Raw genomic sequence first — 19,673 nt, 5'->3', positions numbered from 1 at the left:
TCAGTGTGTATGCTGCTCCCTCACACAGTGCCAGTGATCCTGCCCCAACCACTGCAGACTGGATTCAGGTTGCAATCTCAGTGTGTTCGCCATCTGGATGAATTTTTTGCTCTTGTAGAATAACATAATGGTTTAGGTGTAGAAAACAAAGACTTTTTATATTTTCCTACTATCATTCCTCAGCAAATAAATATCATATTAGGAACTCTCTGGACTGGATTGTGTTAGAATGTTTGATTTTTAAAATTGGTGTTTGTTGAGTTTCGTTTAAAGATCATTTGATGGGGCAGAAACTGTGGCTCGTGAGTAGAGTACCTGCCCACCATGCATAGAGCCCTGGACTCAACCCCCAGCCTTTCATCAAACCACTGTTTATCCTGTAATCCCTGCTCTAGACACCGGAGGATCAGAAACCCAAGGTCATTCTTGGCTACATCGTGAGATTGAGGCCAGGGTGGGCGACGTAAGATTCTTCTCACCAGGTTGATGGTGCGTGCCTTTAGTCCCAGCACTTGGAGGCAGAAGTAGGCAGATCTCTGAGTTCGAAGCCAGCCTGGTCTATATAGCAAGTTCCAGGACAGCCAGGGCTACACAGAGAAACCCTGTCTGGGGGGGGGGGGGGGGGCGGGGCGAATCATTAGGTGGATTTTTTTTTTAAAGATTTTATTTATTTTATGTGTGAGTACATTGTCACTGTCTCCAGACACACCAGCAGAGTGTATCAGATCCCATTACAGATGGTTATGAGCCACCATGTGGTTGCTGGGAATTGAACTCAGGATCTTTGGAAGAACAGTCAGTGCTCTTAACTGCTGAGCCATCTTTCCAGTCCCATAGGTGAATTTTTGCTTTCATCTTTAATAAATGGTAAGATCATTTGTACACTAAAGAATGGCTTTAAAATAAATGTGTGATTTATTATTTGTAATCTTTAAATTTTTACTCCTATTTTACATATACCTGAAGAAATATAAAAATTTCTGAGCTGAAGCAGTCATAAGTGGAAAAATTTGAAGAACTTTTGAAGAAGCCTTGAGTATATTTCTATTTCTTTTCTTTCTCTTCCTTCCTTCCTCCCCTCTCTTTTTCTTTCATATGTGTAGAGTATATATGTTTGGGGTATATGTGTGTATATTGTTCATGCATATGAGTGTATGGTACTCACATGGGGACACTGAGTGTCTTCTTCTGTCACTGTCAGCTCACCTTTGTGGCTGAGCTGGGTAGCCAGCAAACTGTCTCTGTTCTACAATGCTGGAGTTACAGGCACAAGAAGCCATGCCTGGCTTCTTTCTTGGGTGCTGGGATTTGAACTCAGTTTCTCCTGTTGCACAGCAGCAGCAAGCACTCTTACCCAGTGAGCTATCTCTGCAACCCTAAGACTGTTAGTTTTTATTACTGGCCATGACAGTTGCCGAGTCCTCATAAGCCCCTGTACCATATTGCATTTAGGGAAACTATATACTTTTACTGAGTTACTTGTTGAATTTAGTTTCTAGCTGTTAACTTTGTCTTTTCAGGTATAGGGCTCCAGAAGTACTCCTGAGATCTACCAACTACAGCTCCCCCATTGATATCTGGGCAGTGGGCTGCATCATGGCAGAGGTGTACACCCTCCGGCCTCTTTTCCCTGGGGCCAGTGAAATTGACACGATTTTCAAAATTTGCCAAGTGTTGGGAACACCAAAGAAGGTAATGAACAGAACAAAGGCTCGAGAGCCACAGCCGGCAGCTTCCTGCTCTGCGCCTCCCCACTTGAGATTGTTCTGGACCTTGACCATTCTTCTCTAGCAAGGCTGGCTTCTCCCCTGCGTTGTGCTTACAGCTATGGTGTTTGTCCTGGCTCTCTCTACTTTCTCTCTGTACTGTCACACCCTTTACCGATTCCTCCATTCATATGCACAGTTGTGTCTTCTAAGCCTTCCAAAGGTGCTCTCTGTCTCTCACTCCTCTCCTGGGTAACTGTTCGAGTCCTTACAGCTATTTGGGGTTGTTCACCCCTGGCTGAATTCACCTGAAGCACAGAGCTTACCATTTAACCCACTTCCTGCCTCTGACCCCAAATTCTGTCTGTGGTCTCATCATGGTCCCAGAAGGCCAGCCAATCTTGAGGCTGAGTGGCTTAAGGCTCTTAGGGGCTTTTGGTTGTTGTTGTTGTTTGGTTTGGTTTGGTTTGGGTTTTGGCTTTGAGACAGGGTCTCATCATGTAGCCCAGGCTGACCTGGAATTCACAAAGATCCACCTGCCTCTGCCTCCTTTGAAGTGCTGGGAGTAAACTATGTAGCCACCATACTCGGCTGAGGCTGTTTCTTCTTGCAGACTCACTGTGGAGCTGCTGCTGGGACCACGGATGTCTTGGCTTGTTTCCCACCCCCCACCCCGCCCCTACTCCCTGCCCTCCAGCTTTCTCGCCAGCCTGTCTTTCAGTCTGTGATTAGTCCCACCTTCCTAAAAACAATTCTGGTTACAGTCTGATCTTCACTTAGAACTACCGATGCATCTCGGAGCCCCTCAGCTCATCGCGTCTTTCCTTCCTGCACACAGGCTGGCCCTGTGCCCTGGGATGCCCTCATTTCTCTGTGTTGCTTGAGTGAGTGTCTCCTTAGTGACCGTCAGCATCCCTGTCTTCCTCCACAGGCCTCCTGCTGCTGCTTCTGCAGTCCCCGCTGTGTCTGATTCTGTGCTGTTCACAGATTCGCCTTGTGTCTATTTTCCCAGTTCCCAGTACCATTGCTGTTATGAATACTGTGTTTATATTCCCTCCTCCTTCTCCGTCTCTCCTCTTCCTCATCTTCCTCCTCCTCCCCCCCCCCCCCCCCCCCCCCCCCGCTTTTTTCTTAGTGTGTATGTGTGTCTATGTGTGGACCTAGGTATCAAACCTACGGCCTTATACATAGTAGGCAAAGTTTCTTTCTTTTTTTTTTTAAATAATTATTTATTTTATATATAGGAGTACACTGTAGCTGTCTTCAGACACACCAGAAGGCATCAGGTCCCATTACCGATGTTGAGAGCCACCATGTGGTTGCTGGAAATTGAACTCAGGACCTCTGGAAGAGCAGTCAGTGCTCTTAACTTCTAAGCCATCTCTCCAGCCCTTGTTTTTTGTTTTTTAATTGTTTGAATGAATCATTACTCCCACCATGTTAATGATAATGTTGCCAAAGTCCTCTGCTAGCCTTCTTCCTCTGTCATCTGCCCCTCTGGTGGCCTTCGTCAGTTTTAGTTACTATATTTTAAAAGAAATATCTTTTTTTGTCTTTTAAAGACGGTGATATTTTTAAGGGAAGGATTTATATTGAACTATTTTTGGATACTCAATAAACACTAAGCATTCTCTCAGGAACTATCTGATTGGATGGTATTCATAGTTACTGTTAGCTCCAGGAAGAGTTCAAAATTCTATTGCAGTATGCCTTCCAAAACAGTAGTGTTGAAAGTGGAGAGGACCTCATGCCTAGCAGCTCAGATTTCCGGTGGTTCTCTCCAGCCTTCTGTGCCCCAGATATAGCATGTATGAAAGCGTGGAGAGTGGCACAGACAGCGTTGTCTCTGTCTCCTCAGTGTAAACATTTTGCATCACCAGGCTGGTGATATAGTAACACATGGCGTGTCACAAACTTATTGGATTAGGAATCTGTCTTTTGCTTTATCTCGTTTTATTTTGTTTTCCCCTTAAAACTCATGTGTCAGGGAGCACAGCAGAAAAAAACACCATGGGCTTCAATCCTCAGTCCTCCAGAGACGGGCAGTCCTTACTAAAGGCTATGAAACAAGCTAAGCTGCCAGGCAGTCTCTGTCTTATCTGCTGTTTCTCAGATGGCATGCAGGGTGGTCTGTGTTAGGACAGCCCTGGGCCTCGTCCTATACACATGCCTAGTGAGGGCACTGGAGGCACAATGCAGTTGCCTTTCTGTTATGGGCCCACAGGGAGACCCCTGACTCCAGTCACAGCGACAGACCATTTCCTGTCTTTTCCTGCAGACTGACTGGCCTGAAGGCTACCAGCTGTCAAGTGCTATGAATTTCCTCTGGCCCCAGTGCATACCCAATAACTTAAAGACTCTAATCCCAAATGCTAGCAGCGAAGCAATTCAGCTCCTGAGAGACTTGCTTCAGTGGGACCCCAAGAAGCGACCAACCGCTAGTCAGGTTTGCCTGTTTGTTTATTTGTTTGTTTTTCTGTTCAAAGCATTTCTTAGTAAATTTATACCTAACTGAATATTTCTATAAATTATAAGTTTTTCATTTGGTAACATGGTTGAAAAAATAGTATTGACTCCTCTGAACTGGAGGAATTTAAGGAAATCTAAACCTTGTTGTACACAATTAAAATAGGTCAGATTAAACTGTGTTTGATATGTGTCACAATATGTGATATATACGTCGTGATCTATAGTGAAAACGAACATAAAATTGTCAACAACTAAGAGCAGTTCAGAAAAGAACCATGTACCTGTCAGTCTTTGGAGGTGTTTAAATGTGTTCTGTGTGTGAGTTAGGATCATTCAGTAGTAGTTGGGAGGTAAGCCTGCACAGATTGTTGAAAAGTAGCCATACCTTATAAACCCAGCTCCCTCCTGTACAGCTGCCAGAGCGGGAGAGGGAGAGCCAGGCAGGTAACCGCAGATAGCACCTTCATGACTTTACACAGGCCATGGTTTGTTTTATGTGATTTCAACCTAATGATAATGAGGACTCCACGTGGTAAATATTCTTGTTTTCACTTCTATAGGTAAGAAAACTACATCTTAGATAGTTTGAGTGGTTTTCCCTAGTCACTTCTTCAGTAATTGGTGCAGACAATCCAGGTGGCGGGGCTTCTGAGTGGGGCCGCGCCTCCGGTCTGCCTGCCTCCCCTTCCCTGGGCTACACTGACAAATTATGAAATGTGCCCAAAAGAGCTGAGGTCACTCTCGTCACTCTCCTGCCTCCTGCAAGCCTGGTCTTGCATTAGTTGTGTTTGAACCTTTGTCAGCTTGGTTCATGAACAGTTCCTTACACTGCTCAGAGCATCAAATAAATGGCAGTTCTAACCAGAGAGGATGATCTGTGATCTTTTATCACAGAAGCAGCAGAGCTGTGTGAAGAAAGTACCAGCTGAATGGTAGAGTCTGTGGTAGCTGGAGAGATGACATCTGGGGAAGGTTAAGGGCACAGAAAAGTTCTTCCTCAAAACCCTAAAGAGTTACAAAGTTTATGCACTTCAGACAATGAAACTCACAAATGGTTTAAGGGTAGAAAGGAAAATTTCTCATGAAGCACTTTATTTTTTATAGGATTCCCCTAAAATATTAAGTTAAGTTCTTTATTCATGGCTTTATATTATAGAACCAAAAACCAAGGGAGGACCAGTATCAGAAAAGCTAAAAAAATGCCCCAAAATCAAATCAGACTTGCAAAAATGCTAAGTGTCATAAAGAATTCTTTTCAGGTTACACACCAGAGTCCGGGACTCTGGCAGGGTACCCACATCATTTGACGCTGTGCTTACATATAATAATTGTAGATGTCTATAACTTACATTCCAGACTCATTATGAAAATGCTGCTATTTTCAGTGATGTCCATTAACAATTTCATACAGTTGTAAGCTTCTACATGTCAAGGCTTAGGCCTTGGTTATCAGGAGACTCAGTTGTTCATAGCGCCTTGCTTCTGAAGCTTGTCCTAGTGGGAAGGCGTGGGTGTACTGTGCACTGTATTCTTGGTCTGGCCTGAGTATGGCAGACATACCCACTCACTGCCTGCTTTGCTTTTTCTATCTGGTTAGTCAGTTGGTTCTGAGACCATATCTTGTATAGCTGGCCTCACCTGAACATCCTGTTTAGCCAAGTCTGGCCCTTGACTTCTGGTCCTCCTACCTCCAAATTCCCGAGTGCTGGGATTATAGACACATCCCACCATTCCCAGATTCATACCATTTGCCTTATCCAAATAATTTTAAGTATTGAGACTAACATGTAAATGCTATGTTAGCTCAGATATGGAAAAACAGAAGGGGGTTGCCAGGGCAGGACATTGTCCAGCAGCTTTGGCTGAGAGCCTGTGGTACTCACATGAGCTGTCGTCCAGTGATCATAATGGCGCTCCTGTCCCTTCTTTGCTTTTCTCCTAATGCCTCATTTGCCTTTCTAGGCGCTTCGATATCCTTACTTCCAGATCGGACACCCTCTGGGCATCATCACAAAGGACTCAGGAAAACCACAGAAAGATGTCCAAGACAAATCCGGCCTGCCTCCTTACATCAAGCCAGCCCCCCCTGCCCAGGCCCCGACCAAGGCACATACCCTGATTTCTTCACGACCGAACCAAGCCAGTCAGCCCCCTCAGCATTTTGTGTACCCCTACAAGGGTGAAGCCTCTAGGACAGAGCAGCTGAGTCACGCTCAGGAGGGCAAGCCAAGCCCGCCGTTGTTCCCATCCCTCCACAACAAGAATCTTCAGCCAGTAAGTGTCGAGTGTGCGCGTGGACGCTTGTTTCTTCATCTCAGTTAGTTTTCTTCTGGCTACAGACAGTGTGTGAAGTATTTTCCTTTTCAGTGCATAAGGTCGTATACAATCTTCACAATACAGTGGCCTTGTGAGAAGGCTCGTGATCCGAGGTCTGACTTCAGTTTCTGCCTTTCCCATAACAGCACCGTTCTGTATTAGCCCTCTGGCTGTTGCTCTGTTAAAACACCATGACTAAGGCAACTTAGAGAAGAAGGAGTTTATTGGGGCTTATGGTTCCAGCGGGTTTGAGCCTGCAGAGGTATAGCAGGAGGAACTAAGGCTAAGGGCTCACATCTTGACTGCAGACACCAAGCAGAGAGAGCACACAGGGAATGGGGCCTGAGTTTGGCTATTCGCTCCAGCCAGGCCACACCTCCTCCCTCTGTTCAAACAGGGGAGCAAGTACTGAGACATCCCTACCTAAGGCAAGCATTCTCATCCAGGCCAGCACGCGCTCCCGCTAGCGAGTGGAGTGGTGTGGGCAGGTGGGCTCCATAGCCAGAGTTCTGCTCTTCTGCAGCTTAGAAACCAAAGCAAGGTATCTGGCTTCTCTGTCCCACATTATCTCACCTGTTAAATAGAAACAATTATAATGTCTATCCTAATATAATTGTTTTGAGGACTCATTTAGTTAATACTTGAGAAGAATAGGACCTTGTATATCATATCATCAAAACATGCACAGAGCTAGCGTGTTTATGTCAACTTGACACATGCTAGAGTTATAGATTGGCCAGTGGCAAGCCTGTAGTGTATTTTCTTAGTGAGCGGTTGATGTGGGAGTGTCCAGCTTACTGTAGGTGGTACAACCCCTGGGCAGGTGATCCTGGGGTGTGTAAGAAAACAGGCTGAACAAGACTTGGGGAGCAAGACAGTGGCCATGGCTTCTGCTTCAGTTCCTGCCTCCAGGTTCCTGTCATGACTTCACTTCCCTCAGTGATGGACTGGAAGAGTAAGATGGAAGAAACCCCTTCGTCTGTATTTGCTTGGTCATGGTGTTTTCTCACAGCAATAGAAACCCTGACGAATACTTCACAAAACACAGGAATCGCTGGGCATTATTCTTGTTCATCCCTACAGAGTCAGTTTCTTCATCTTAATTTGTCTTTCCCTCCCCCTCACACCAGTTTGTTCTCGATCGTGGGAGATCCTAATGCCTAGGACAGTGTTTTGAAAATCCTAAGGAGCAGGAAGTCATTTTTCTGTCTCCAGACTGGTACTCATATTACTGTGATGAATTTGTATCAGTGCTGGGCTGTTAATTGAGTGCAATTCTTTTTTCGGCTAGTTTTTAAATAAATGGTATATGATGCCAGAAGTGTTAAGTTCTCTGGAGAATAGCAGACGGTGAGCTATCCAGTGGTCCTCTGTGAGATCAGTGTGAAGTTAAAACCGCAAGCTTCTCTCCAGTCCAAGGGTTTTCTTAATTGGGTTGATTGAAGGGGGAAGCGCCCCGCCCCAGTATGTGCAGCATTTCCTGGGCTGGGCACTGGACCGCATGAGTGAGGAGGCAAACGGAGCAGCACTGACTGCACATCGCTGTGACTGCTGCTGTGACTGCTGCCTCAGGCTCCTGTCATCTCCCCTTCCCTACCCGGATGGACTGGGACCTGGAATTTCAGGGCAGATCAACGCTTTCTCTGCTAAGGCACTTTTTGTTTGGTTTGGTTTGGTCTGTTTAGTTTCTCTGTGTAGCCCTGGCTGTCCTGGAACTTGCTTTGTAGACCAAGCTGCTGGCCTTGAACTCAGAGATCCACCTGCCTCTGCCTCCCAGGTGCCGGGGTTAAAGGTGGGCGCTGCCACTGCCCAGCCTGCTAAGGCCCTTTGTCAGGGTGTTCTATCACAGTAGCGAGAGAAGATGTCGGATACTTTCTTGGATCTTCCTTTCTTACATTCTTGTTTCATGTAGCCTTGTAAAGTTCTGTTTACACAAAATTGTAGTTGGTGCAGGATGAATTAGAGTCAGAGGTTATGGGTTTACATTTTCAAACAAATGGAGCCTGTGAGATAGCACCATTCTTCAATCCCTTACTGTAACAATGGAAATTCAGGATAGAAACTATTGATGGATGTGCAAGGCTGTGGATTCCATTCCCTAGCATGTATGCATGTGTACACACACGCACACGCACACACGCGCGCACGCACACACACATACACACACACACAGAGAAAGAGAGAGAGAGAGAGAGAGAGAGAGAGAGAGAGAGAGAGATTATTGATAGATAAACCCTGTTAATGTTGCTTTTTCTTTTCCTTCTTCTCTATTTGTATACACAGAAAATCCTAGCTGGCCTGGAACAGAAAAATGGTGAAATCAAGCCAAAGAGCAGGAGAAGATGGGGTCTTATTTCCAGGTCAACAAAGGGTTCTGATGATTGGGCCGACTTGGATGACTTAGATTTCAGTCCCTCTTTCACCAGGATAGATGTAAAAAACAAGAAGAGACAGAGTGATGACACCCTCTGCAGGCAAGTGTGCTGTCTGTTCCTGTGAGCATGCCGTCTGTCCCCTTGAGCAGGCTGTCTGTCCCCGTGAGCATGGAGCATGCCGTCTGTCCCCATGAGCATGCCGTCTGTCCCCATGAGCATGCCGTCTGTCCCCGTGAGCATGCCGTCTGTCCCCGTGAACATGCTGTCTGTCCCCGTTAGCAGGCTGTCTGTCCCCGTGAGCATGCCGTCTGTTCCCGTGAGCAGGCCGTCTGTCCCCGTTAGCAGGCTGTCTGTCCCTGTGAGCACACTGTCTGTCCCCGTGAGCATGGAGCAGGCTGTCTGTCCCCGTGAGCAGGCCGTCTGTCCCCATGAGCAGACTGACTTGGATCTACAGGTCACCAGTACCTCTCTGATGATGGAGCACCCCTCTTCCCTCCTGACTTAAACCACATTCTCTTGATGCAGGTTTGAAAGTGTTTTGGACCTGAAGCCATCTGAGCCGGTGGGTACAGGAACCAGTGTCTCCACCCAGGCTTCCTCCCAGAGGAGAGACACGCCGACCCTGCAGTCTGCAGCAAAGCAGCACTACTTGAAGCACTCTCGCTACTTGCCTGGTAACAGAAAAGGCGCGCTGGCCCCAATGACCAGTACCCAACCTTGTCTCTGGGATTACGGGCAAGCATGATCTGTGAATGTGTTCTGTTCTGGAGGACGAGTGCTTCCATGTTGGCTCTTGTGCCCTCCTTAGCCCACAGTGTAGATCACATCATGTAACTCGTGCAGCTGAAACCCTGCCATCGCTCATGAGAGGAAATCCAAGTTTCTTACAAGTCCCAGCCATGCCTCACACTGCACGCTGTGTTGCCTCCCTGGTTAGTGTACTCAGCACACACTGGCCTCTGAGTCAATGAGGACATCATAGAATATTTGAGCCTTGCGGTTTTTACTTTACCTAGGATCCTGAGATGAGACTTAGTGTAGGGAGTGTTTGTTGAGCCTCTGAGGACAGAAGGCTTGGCAAGAACTGCACAGCACACCTGAAGTGTGGCTTTCTCTCTGCCACTCAGGAAACCAGGGGAGGAGTTTAGTTGCACATTATGGGCAGTACTATAGATACTAAATTTTGTATTTTGTAAGTTCCATAGACATTAAATTTTGTATTTTGGTAAGTACCCAAGCTTCTCTCCAGACTTCAGATCCCAACCTCACACCATTATCCAATCATCCACTCACAGATTAACTCAACAGTCTATGTATCAAACAGCCATTATATGCTAAGCACTGAGAACTTTATGATGAAACACAGACACATGAGAGCACATACACACACATGTGCACACACACACACAAACACACACGTGTGCACACACACACACACACACATACACACACGCATGCATATTCACCCTGCCTTCCAGAACTGCACAGCTCCAGGTAGCTCCTTCACGTTCACAGCTGCACAGTGGCATCATATACATAAATAGTGCGAAATGTGCTAGGGTGACTATAAGCATGTGTCTTCGTCACTGTTCTGTTGCTATGGCGCATAGCCACATGCCACCTGGCCACAGCAACTCTTACTTTAAAAAAAAATTAACTGGAGCTGGCTTACAGTTTCAGAGTTAGTCCACTATCAGCATAGAGGAAGCATGGTGTCGTGCAGGCAGACACGGTGTTGGAGAAGGAGCTGAGAGTTCTACATCAAATCCACAAGCAGCAGAAAGAGAGAGACACTGGGCCTGGCTTGAACGTTTGAATCCTCAAAGCCCCTCCCACAAGGCCACACCTCCTAATCCCTCTCAAGTAGCACCACTCACTAATGACCAAGCATTCAAATACATGAGCCTATGAGGGCCATTGCTATCCAAAGCAGCACAGTCAGGGTGCAGTGAAACCACCAAACTGGACCACTCCAGGGGTATAGGGGATGGTTTATTTGGGGAAATTCAAAATTGATGGGCTGTCTCTTGGAGGTCAGAGAGAATGACAAAAAGTGTAAAAGCGTTACCAATTTTAAAGGAAGACAGTAGCTACAGGCTTAAGGAGGTGTGCGAGCCCGAACAGGAGGCCATCTGGGGACTTTACTAGGTTTTCAGGTGTGAGTGACTAGATGCTGATTGTGGAAGGCTGCTGCTGCAGTGGGGCTAAGGGAAGTTGTGGCTCTTCCTGAGTCACAGAAATCCACATCACAAGTTCCTCTGGCATGCTGGTTGGGGCTCTTGTTTATCCACCGCAACCTTCTGTTTACACGATCAGAGGACAGCTGAGCTGAGCCCAGAATGTCATCTACAATCTTGTCAGTGGCACTGCCGCTGGGCTAGGGGAGGGGGGAGGATGCTTTGGCCCTAACAGTAACAAAGTAAAGTGTCTGCTGTCTCATGGAGTCACCATTAATTGTTATTATGGCAAGAACAGCAAAAACCCACTCATTTAGAAAAGAGGTCATTATGTAGTGCAGCTGTGTTGCCCATGGGCCTTAGGTCATGAGACTGTTAGCGTCTCTGCAGACTCACTCACAGATTGCACTCCGTTCTCTGACCCCCCCTTACATCTTCTCCATTTTGTCTCTGCACACCTGGTAACAACTGTTGGCTCGGGGTTTGGGATTTTTGTTGTTTTGTTTTGAATTATCTCTCTGTATTTGTTTTATAATCTCTGTATATTTGAATATTTTTTAGATTCCATGTATAGGGTTGGAGAGATGACTCGGTCATTAAAGGCAAGGCTCACAACCAAAGATAAACTCCACATATAAGTGAATATGTGATCTTTTCCTTTGTGTTAGTGTGCTTTCCTTGTCTAAAGTCCATATCAGGCAAATGGTGGGATCCTGTTCTTTTTATGACTGATTAATATTCCTTTGTGTAGATGTACCATTGCTTCTGTCTGTCTGGTTTAGTTTGCATTTTAAGCTCATCTCTTCTCCTCTAGGAATAAATATAAGAAATGGCGTGCTCCCAAATCCGGGCAAGGACTTTCTTCCATCAAATTCGTGGTCCAGTTCGGGTTTGTCTGGAAAATCTTCAGGAACAATATCAGTAGTGAGCAAAATAACTTCAGGCAAGTAACAATTATTAACTCCTGAGTGACCAGGGGCAAATTCTCCTGATGTTGTGGAGTTGGAGGAGGCTCCCTAGAGAACTGTGGGGTGAGGCCCTTCTGTCTGAGACACAGACCGTTAGCTCTTCACTCTCCCTGCCCTTCTCTCCCTTTCTCAGCAGCCCTAGGGCTTCAGCCAGCTCCAGCAAGGTTCTGTCCTCAGGGGAGGTGGGGAGTGGAGCAGTCCTCCCTGACCCAGGAGGAAGCCATAACAAGTTTATAGACTTACTAAATCTAACCTCTTATGCCCTGGTGTGCTTTGGATACCTGGCCCCTAAAGTCAGCGTTGGTTTGGTCGTCTGTGCGCCAGCTGGACTTGCTGACTGGTGAACCTACCCTGCCCTCTGGTTAGAAAGTAGACAGATCGTCAGGCCCTCCCTGCTTTATAAAAAAAACAATAAAGTCCTCCAAAATGGCTAGCCAGGTAGACAACTCCCCCAGCTGGTTCCCTGCTTTATAAAAAAAAACAATAAAGTCCTCCAAAATGGCTAGCCAGGTAGACAACTCCCCCAGCTGGTTCCCTGCTTTATAAAACAAAAAACAATTAAGTCCTCCAAAATGGCTAGCCAGGTAGACAACTCCCCCAGCTGGTTCCCTGGCCGAGTACTCTACCACAGCAGAGTACACGCCTAACCCTCACTGCCCCATCTCCTTCTCCCATTAGGGTTGACCCAGGGATGCCGTGCCCAGGTACCCATCATGCCCCCTAAGAGCACACTGAAGCCCCCAAGTCTAGCTAAGCCTCCTGACCTCACCCCACACACACCAGGCCTGATTGGATGTTAAGTTTTCCTATGAAATTCAGTGAGTTTTGCATATTTTAAAGTTTATAGGAATGCTTCCTTTTAAAGAATAAAGTATGTAACAGTATATGGATCTACCCTAGAGTGTAGACTGTACTATGTATGGCTATATGGTGCCACACCCGGTCACTGTACTGGGTCGCTCTACTGGATATCCGTTGCTGTATTGGATCACTATTCCCTCCTGGCCTTCTGACCACGTGACTGGCTGTTAGAGCTTGCTTGTCGGAAGGAGCTGAGGTGGACACTGCTGTATCTAGGTCTCTATGCACACAGGCACCAGTGCAGTGTCTGCAGAGTCCCTCTGCTGGATCAGCATTAGGTTAAAGGGTGTGCCCGTCTTGGGTTTTATAGATGTTGTCACATTGCTCCTCAGATGGATATAGTGCCTCATCTTTGTGACACTTGGTACCCAGGGCTAAAGTGAATCTTGATCTGGCATAAAATCCTGCCCTGTGTCTAAACTTGTGTGTCTTTAAGAATAAGGTTTGTTCCTTGTGTTTATTGATTATTTTTTCCTGAGGAGGGAGGGGCGCTTGTTTAAATTCTCCTCTCATTTTTCTTCCTGTCTCCTTGCTAACCAGCACTGCGCAGTGAGTCTGTGCATTCCGGAACGTTTTCCCACTCTGCCCTAAGCAGTTGTCAACTGCCTTTTTTGTTGTCAAGACACTGCAGCTGCACATTAACACTTCCTCACAGGTGGAACTTTGTTTAGTGGTCGCTGATACCATTCTCCAATGCCCTTGAGTGCCTTTAAGCCTTAGGCTCATCCATATGTCTATGTTAACTGGTTACCTGCTATATGCAAGTTATACCATTAACCTCCTAAAATACAAAGGCAAAAGGGCAGTCTGCAGTCTGCCCTCAGCACACTTTCAAATAGAAATGATTTAAACAAGCTTTGCCTGATGGCACACACCTATAATCCCAGCATTCAGGAGGCTAGCACACTGCCATTTGGGGCCAGTCTGGGCTCTGTAGTGACACTGCTTAGAAAAAAAGAACGCAGGGAGAAGAAAAAGGGAAGATGGCAGGTAGACATAGCGGTGACTTTTTAGGACATTTCAGTTGGGGCCAGTGAGATACCTCATCAAGTAAAGGGCCTTACTGGGCAAGTTCAGTTCCTGGAACCATGTAAAGGTGGCATGAAAGATCTGGCCCACAGGCGTCTTCTGACGCCACATGTGTGCCGTGGCGCTCCCACACGTCATACTGACACAATAATAATAAATTCAAAAGTATCTTTATTAGTGGTTAGTTTCTCTAGTAATCAACAGGATATTTAGTGTATATTTATAACATGTAAATAAATAATTCATATCACCCCTATATATGGTCAGTAAGAGAATCTGTTAAATGAATTACATTCGGGGCTGGAGAGATGGCTCAGCAGGTAAGAGCACTGACTGCTCTTCCGAAGGTCCTGAGTTCAAATCCCAGCAACCACATGGTGGATCACAACCATCCTTAATGAGATCTGATGCCCTCTTCTGGTGTGTCTGAAGACAGTGACAGTGTACTTACATATAATAAATAAATACATCTTTTAAAAAAATGAATTACATTCAGCTGTATTTCAGAATTTGTATACACTGATATGGAAGGATATTCCATAACATGAAGTAGAAAAAAAAAAAGTTTCAGAACAGGCTAAAGCCATTCTTGGGGAAAAGCCGGGGCACTATCATATTTGTCCCTCACTTAGTTTAACAGCCACCTGCTTAGTTGCTGCCCTTGGGAAGGCGTTTCCTTTGCCTGTGGCGGTCTTTCAGACTGTGGCATGGTGGCATCCTTCTCAGAGCTCTCCTCAGCCTTCTTTTTTCCTCAGAAGTAAAAACAAAACACACTTTCCTGGCCTCTTGGTGCTGTGGGCGTGTCTTTGTAGTAATGAGCGTTCCTTTCCTCCTCAGTTGGCTCCGGCTCTCCGAGCTCCAGTGGGCTGACTGGAAGCTACATCCCTTCCTTTCTGAAGAAGGAAGTCGGCTCTGTCATTCAGAGGGTACAGCTGGCGCCCCTCGCGGCCCCTTCCCCCGGTGAGTAGCAGTTCTTATCATCTGTGAGCTATCCAGGAGTTCCCCCGTGGCAGGAACAGTGTCTGCAGAGTCAGGCAGCACTCTGAGTGGACTGAGCGGAAACACAGACTAAGTCTGATATTTGTAAATGCTAAGGAGAAAAAAAAACCAAAGCCGGCAAAAAGTGGGGACTTGGGGACTGGAGCCCAAAGTGCCAAAGAGAGTTCACCGCAAAGGAGGCCCTTAGTAAGTGGGGAGGGAATGGGTGGGCAAGCCTTGGGCACTGTGGATGGCCTTGCAGCAGATCGGGCAGGCCTTGCAAACTCAGGGAACAGTGAGGAGGCCAGAATACAGGGTGCATAGGAGCAGGAAAGAGACAGGAGGGTCGCTGCGATGAAAGGGTCTTCCCACAAATTTCTCCCAGCCAAAGTGAGGCAGTGGTGCATGCGAGGCAGTGGTGCATGCGAGGCAGTGATGCATGCGTGCGCACTGCTCATGTCGCAGGCAGGCTTTGTCCCTGCGCGGGCCTTCCTGCATCAGGCTTGGGTCCCACTCAGCAGTTCTCTTCCGTTGCAGGCTACTCTTCCCTCAAGGCTGTGAGACCTCACCCGGGCAGGCCTTTCTTTCACACCCAGCCCAGGAGCACGCCTGGCTTGATTCCACGCCCTCCAGCTGCGCAGCCTGTGCACGGCAGGACAGACTGGTCTTCCAAGTACCCATCTCGGCGGTGACTGTCCCGCCACGCAGGGCTCCTCAGCTGACAACGTTGTACCCGCACAACCACGAGGCGGTGAAAACCGCCCGCACTCACAGCTCTTCTGAACTAACGCATTTCAATATTTCTTTTAAATGTTTTTTTTAAACATTGATTTGAATGCAATACCCTCTTTTTGTATAAAATTATTTTATTCTAAAACCGGGTCTCATTATTTTCTTAAACAACAGCATTTTGTATATATGGATTATGTTTTAGCATTTTATACAGTCAACTTTGTAACGAACTTTTTAAAGATTAAGTCATTTTTTTGTTCATTGTTCCATGTAATATTTTATACAGATTTTGAAATATGTAATAATATTGATTCAGTATTGTGACAGAATACAGTTTAAGGCAGTGGGATACAGGATTATTTACTCGTTAATTTGAATTTTATGGAGTGGCTACATTCAAATGTGACACATTCGCATTCAGTCCCTGAGGTTCCTTAGACTGCTCTTAGTAAGGTGCCGCACTCACTGCCTTTTCTTAACAGCTTGTAGTGGGTGTTCAGGGGCGGAAGGTGTTTGGTTGTTGTTTTGAGACAGGATCTTATGTAGCCCAGGCTGGCCTCCACACACTATGGAGCTGAGGGTGGCTTTGAACTTGGGTCTTCCTGTGTCTACCCTCCTGAGTGCTGGGATTACAGGTATGTACACCATGCTGGGCTTTAAGCCTGGGCTTTGTACAAGCCTCCCAGCCCTGATCCTATCTTTTATATAATTGTCTTTCATACAGCTATTCTGTCCTAAACTGTCACTTTCTTTAGACTTATTTCATTTTCTTTTTGCCCCCCAAACAAAGAACTCTTCATAACTAGTTGGCAAAATTTTATTACTCTCATGATCACAGTTGCAAAAATCCATATAAACCTGAGCATAATCATACATGATATGACATAATCATATGCAATATGACATTTCTACTTTTTTGTTGCTTTGTATTGGTTGAAACCCCTGCTGGCCGCAGGTTCACCAGCCCACCCCTGTGGGTGGAGATGAAGGGGCTGAGCGGGGAGCGGGCTCTCTGCTGGGCAGACAGGGACCTGGTGGAGCTGTGTTCGCTGTTGCTCAGGTGAGCTTTTCTGGTTCCCTGGGGCCTGCCAGCCAGGATGTGCCTACCCACAGCGGTGCCAGCTAGGTTCCCTCAGGCCCAGCTGAGCCACACAGACAAGGTAGGGAGATTGCAGCCCATTGCAGGTGTCTACACCCGCACCCCGATAGCCAGAGAGGAGGTTCCCTCCACCCCTGTGGTGCAGACTTTTTTTCCACCTTTAAAAAAAATCCAGGCTAGAGAGATGACTCAGGAGCCCCAGTTCCAAGGGATCCGACGCCCTCTTCTGGCCTCTGTAGGCACATGCACTCACATGTACATAACGACCACTGACAGACACAAACACACACGAGTAAAATCTTTATAAAAGTCTAATTGTTAAAAATCTCTTAAAAGGGAAGCTTTCTTATGTCAAAAGTTCCTTTTTAAATTATTTTTCTTATGGTTTTTTATTGTTTTAATGTAAAACGTTCTTAGCATATGTTAATACAATCAGCTTACATCCCTGCCAAGATGAATGAGCAAAAGAGCCAAGTATCATTCTGTGTAGCCATGGCAGTCGTGGTCTCACTCTGTAGACCAGGCTGGCCTCGAACTTAGAGATCCACCTGCCTCTGCCTCCCAAGCGCTGGGATTAAAGTCACACACCACCATACCCAGTGACTTTTTTTTTTTTAACTGAGAGTGAAGGTTGCATTCAGCTGAGCTTTCCACGCCTAACCAGGAACAGCTCATAAACGATCCAGGCCAATTTCTCATGGTGATTTTAGGAATGGGAAGGACTTAGGGGGTGGGGAGGGATAAACTCTAAGAAGTCACACTTGCCAGGATGTCATGTCTAGACTGTGTCACATCTCAGCCCCCACCTTGTGTGGTGTCTTCTGAGGTTGAGACCTCTGTTGGACAGAGGCTGTTCCATTGAGAGGAATGTTTACAGCAATTCTGCAAAGAGCAAAGCTAGTGTGGAGACAGAACCATGCAGAGGACCCATCTTCTTCCCTCTCTGTGTTACACGTCTGCCTCCACTTCACACCTACAGGCAGGTCACGGCCACGAGTGCAACAGCAGACCTCAGCGGTAGATCCACTCACACACTCCCAGGGCCCGAAGGACGTTTTTGGTACTGTTTCCAAATTCAGCAAAGCAAACCCACATGAAACATTTTTGTACATAAAAGTGGTAAGGTAAGGTGAAATCCTAGTAAGTTAGTTAAGTGATGGCTTTGATGTATTAACAGTGACTTCCAAAGGGCTGTGTCTGCCCTGAAATCAGAAAGCAGTTTATGCTTTGGGGAGTCTGAATCCAAAAGTATACTTGATGTTGCACTTTGGTTCTGAGGAGCATGAGGAAAGCACAGCCCGGGAAGGGCTTGAGAGGGCGAGCTTCCCTGTTAACGAGCTAGCAGCAAAACCTTTGAAAATGTATATGCAAGCACAACTTGAAAGCGTTCGTTTCTGTATTATATTCTAAGCCAAGAAAACTGTGTGTTCAGAGATGAGTCCTTTACTGTGAGGTTAATATATATTTTCTCTTTTCTGTGTTATGTATAAAAAGTAAATTTTCAAATCCTGCTCGGCTAGCTGGAACACTGCCTATAAGTTGACATGTAGAAATAAATCTTTCATGCCCGTGGATTCTCTGTAATCTAGTCAGTGTTAACTAAGGTCATTATGTTCTTTCCTGGTTGACAGAATCCCAGCTACCCGGTTGTTGGATGTTATGGAATTGTTTTCCTTCATGTCCTGTGGACTCTACCTTCCCTTCCCTCCCTTGACCAGCAAACTGCTTCCCTTGGGAAGTTAACCATGAAAGTGCACATGAAAGAGGGAGCCAGGCAGCTGAGCAAACTAGATCACTGAGAAACCAAATTGTAAAGAACTAGCAAAAACCTCAGAAGTTCTTTTCTGTCATCAAAATGGGTAAAGGGGAAATTGTATGCAAGCTGTGTACTATAGACAGAAATAGCCCTTGGTAAACAGTGAGAGTCGAATTTGCCTGTTGCATATATGTTACCTATTGTAGAATTATGAAATGAAAAGCAAAATGCTGACAGGAGTGAGGGGTTAGGTGGCGCCTAGCCATGACTGTACCTCATTTACGATCACAAAGCTTTGGAGGGCTGGAGCGTGCCTCAGAGGTTAAGAGCACCAGCTGCTTGCTCTTCCAGAAGACCCAGGTTCGATTCCTAGCACCACGGAGGCAGCTCACAACCATTTGTAACTCTAGTTCCAAGGAATCTGCCCTCTTCTGAAGGCGTCAGGCATGCATGTGGTGCACAGACGTGAATGTAGACAAAACACCCATGGAGAGAAGACTTAAATTATATTGCACCAAATTAAATAAAGGAGATTTATTATCAAAAACAATGCCAAAACAGCTTGCTGGCAAGTTGGTATGGAGTGGCTCATTCTGGGTCTGCTTTGGTGGCAAGGATGTGCCGAGGTGCCAGGTTTGCCTCACAGAGACAAGGGAAACTACGTTTGCATAAATACTTTTATAGGATTGTTTTCTTTACAATACGTCCTTATTAATTACAGTGTGCTGAAAACTGACCCTGAAACAATGTTTCAGGCACAGTGCTTGCCTAAGGACCACATCCCACTAAAGCAGAGACACTGTCATGTTCTGGAGTTATTATTAAGACCTGACCTGAATACACGAAGGCAAAATGTGTCAAGCATGCCCTTACAGTTCCAAGTATAAATTCCGCTGGAGCTAGTGGGTACCATATTTTCCTTCGAAGTCACATTTCTGTAACATCAAGCCATTGCCTTGTGCCATTGGGGGTGGGAATGGTGGGGCAGGTGACACAGGCACTTTCAAATCACTGTATGACCGGAAGCAATAGGTTTCTAAGAAAGCATTCGACATTGCTTTATGTTGTTCTAAGCAGGTGTTTGTTTAATAAACTGGGTAGGTATTTTTTACAATTGTTTTTACAATTTCCAAACTTATGTACTGTTTGTTTGTACAATTTATTTACGATGATCTGCTCATATAAATTATCAAGACAAAAAATGCTC

The 19,673-nt window shown here is 46.1% G+C and overlaps 1 protein-coding gene across 2 annotated transcripts in view; it reads left to right on the top strand.

The window, feature by feature from the left end:
• The window catches only part of Cilk1 (ciliogenesis associated kinase 1), a 60,237-nt gene extending 44,481 nt beyond the window's left edge, over window positions 1–15,756 (top strand). For both annotated transcript variants that reach the window (XM_052187771.1, XM_052187770.1), the window contains exons 7-14: window positions 1,521–1,692; window positions 3,985–4,152; window positions 6,138–6,449; window positions 8,775–8,965; window positions 9,392–9,540; window positions 11,858–11,986; window positions 14,739–14,861; window positions 15,417–15,756. In XM_052187771.1, the coding sequence (XP_052043731.1) occupies window positions 1,521–1,692; window positions 3,985–4,152; window positions 6,138–6,449; window positions 8,775–8,965; window positions 9,392–9,540; window positions 11,858–11,986; window positions 14,739–14,861; window positions 15,417–15,571 (1,399 nt within the window). In that variant the 3' untranslated portion in view covers window positions 15,572–15,756. The remainder of the gene's footprint in view (window positions 1–1,520; window positions 1,693–3,984; window positions 4,153–6,137; window positions 6,450–8,774; window positions 8,966–9,391; window positions 9,541–11,857; window positions 11,987–14,738; window positions 14,862–15,416) is intronic.
• The last annotated feature ends 3,917 nt before the right edge of the window (window positions 15,757–19,673 follow it).

Source organism: Apodemus sylvaticus, chromosome 7 (assembly GCF_947179515.1).
Source record: "Apodemus sylvaticus chromosome 7, mApoSyl1.1, whole genome shotgun sequence".
In the NCBI taxonomy this organism is placed as follows: domain Eukaryota; kingdom Metazoa; phylum Chordata; class Mammalia; order Rodentia; family Muridae; genus Apodemus; species Apodemus sylvaticus.
Note: the sequence above shows the minus strand (reverse complement) of the source record. Positions and strands in the feature narration are given on the sequence as shown.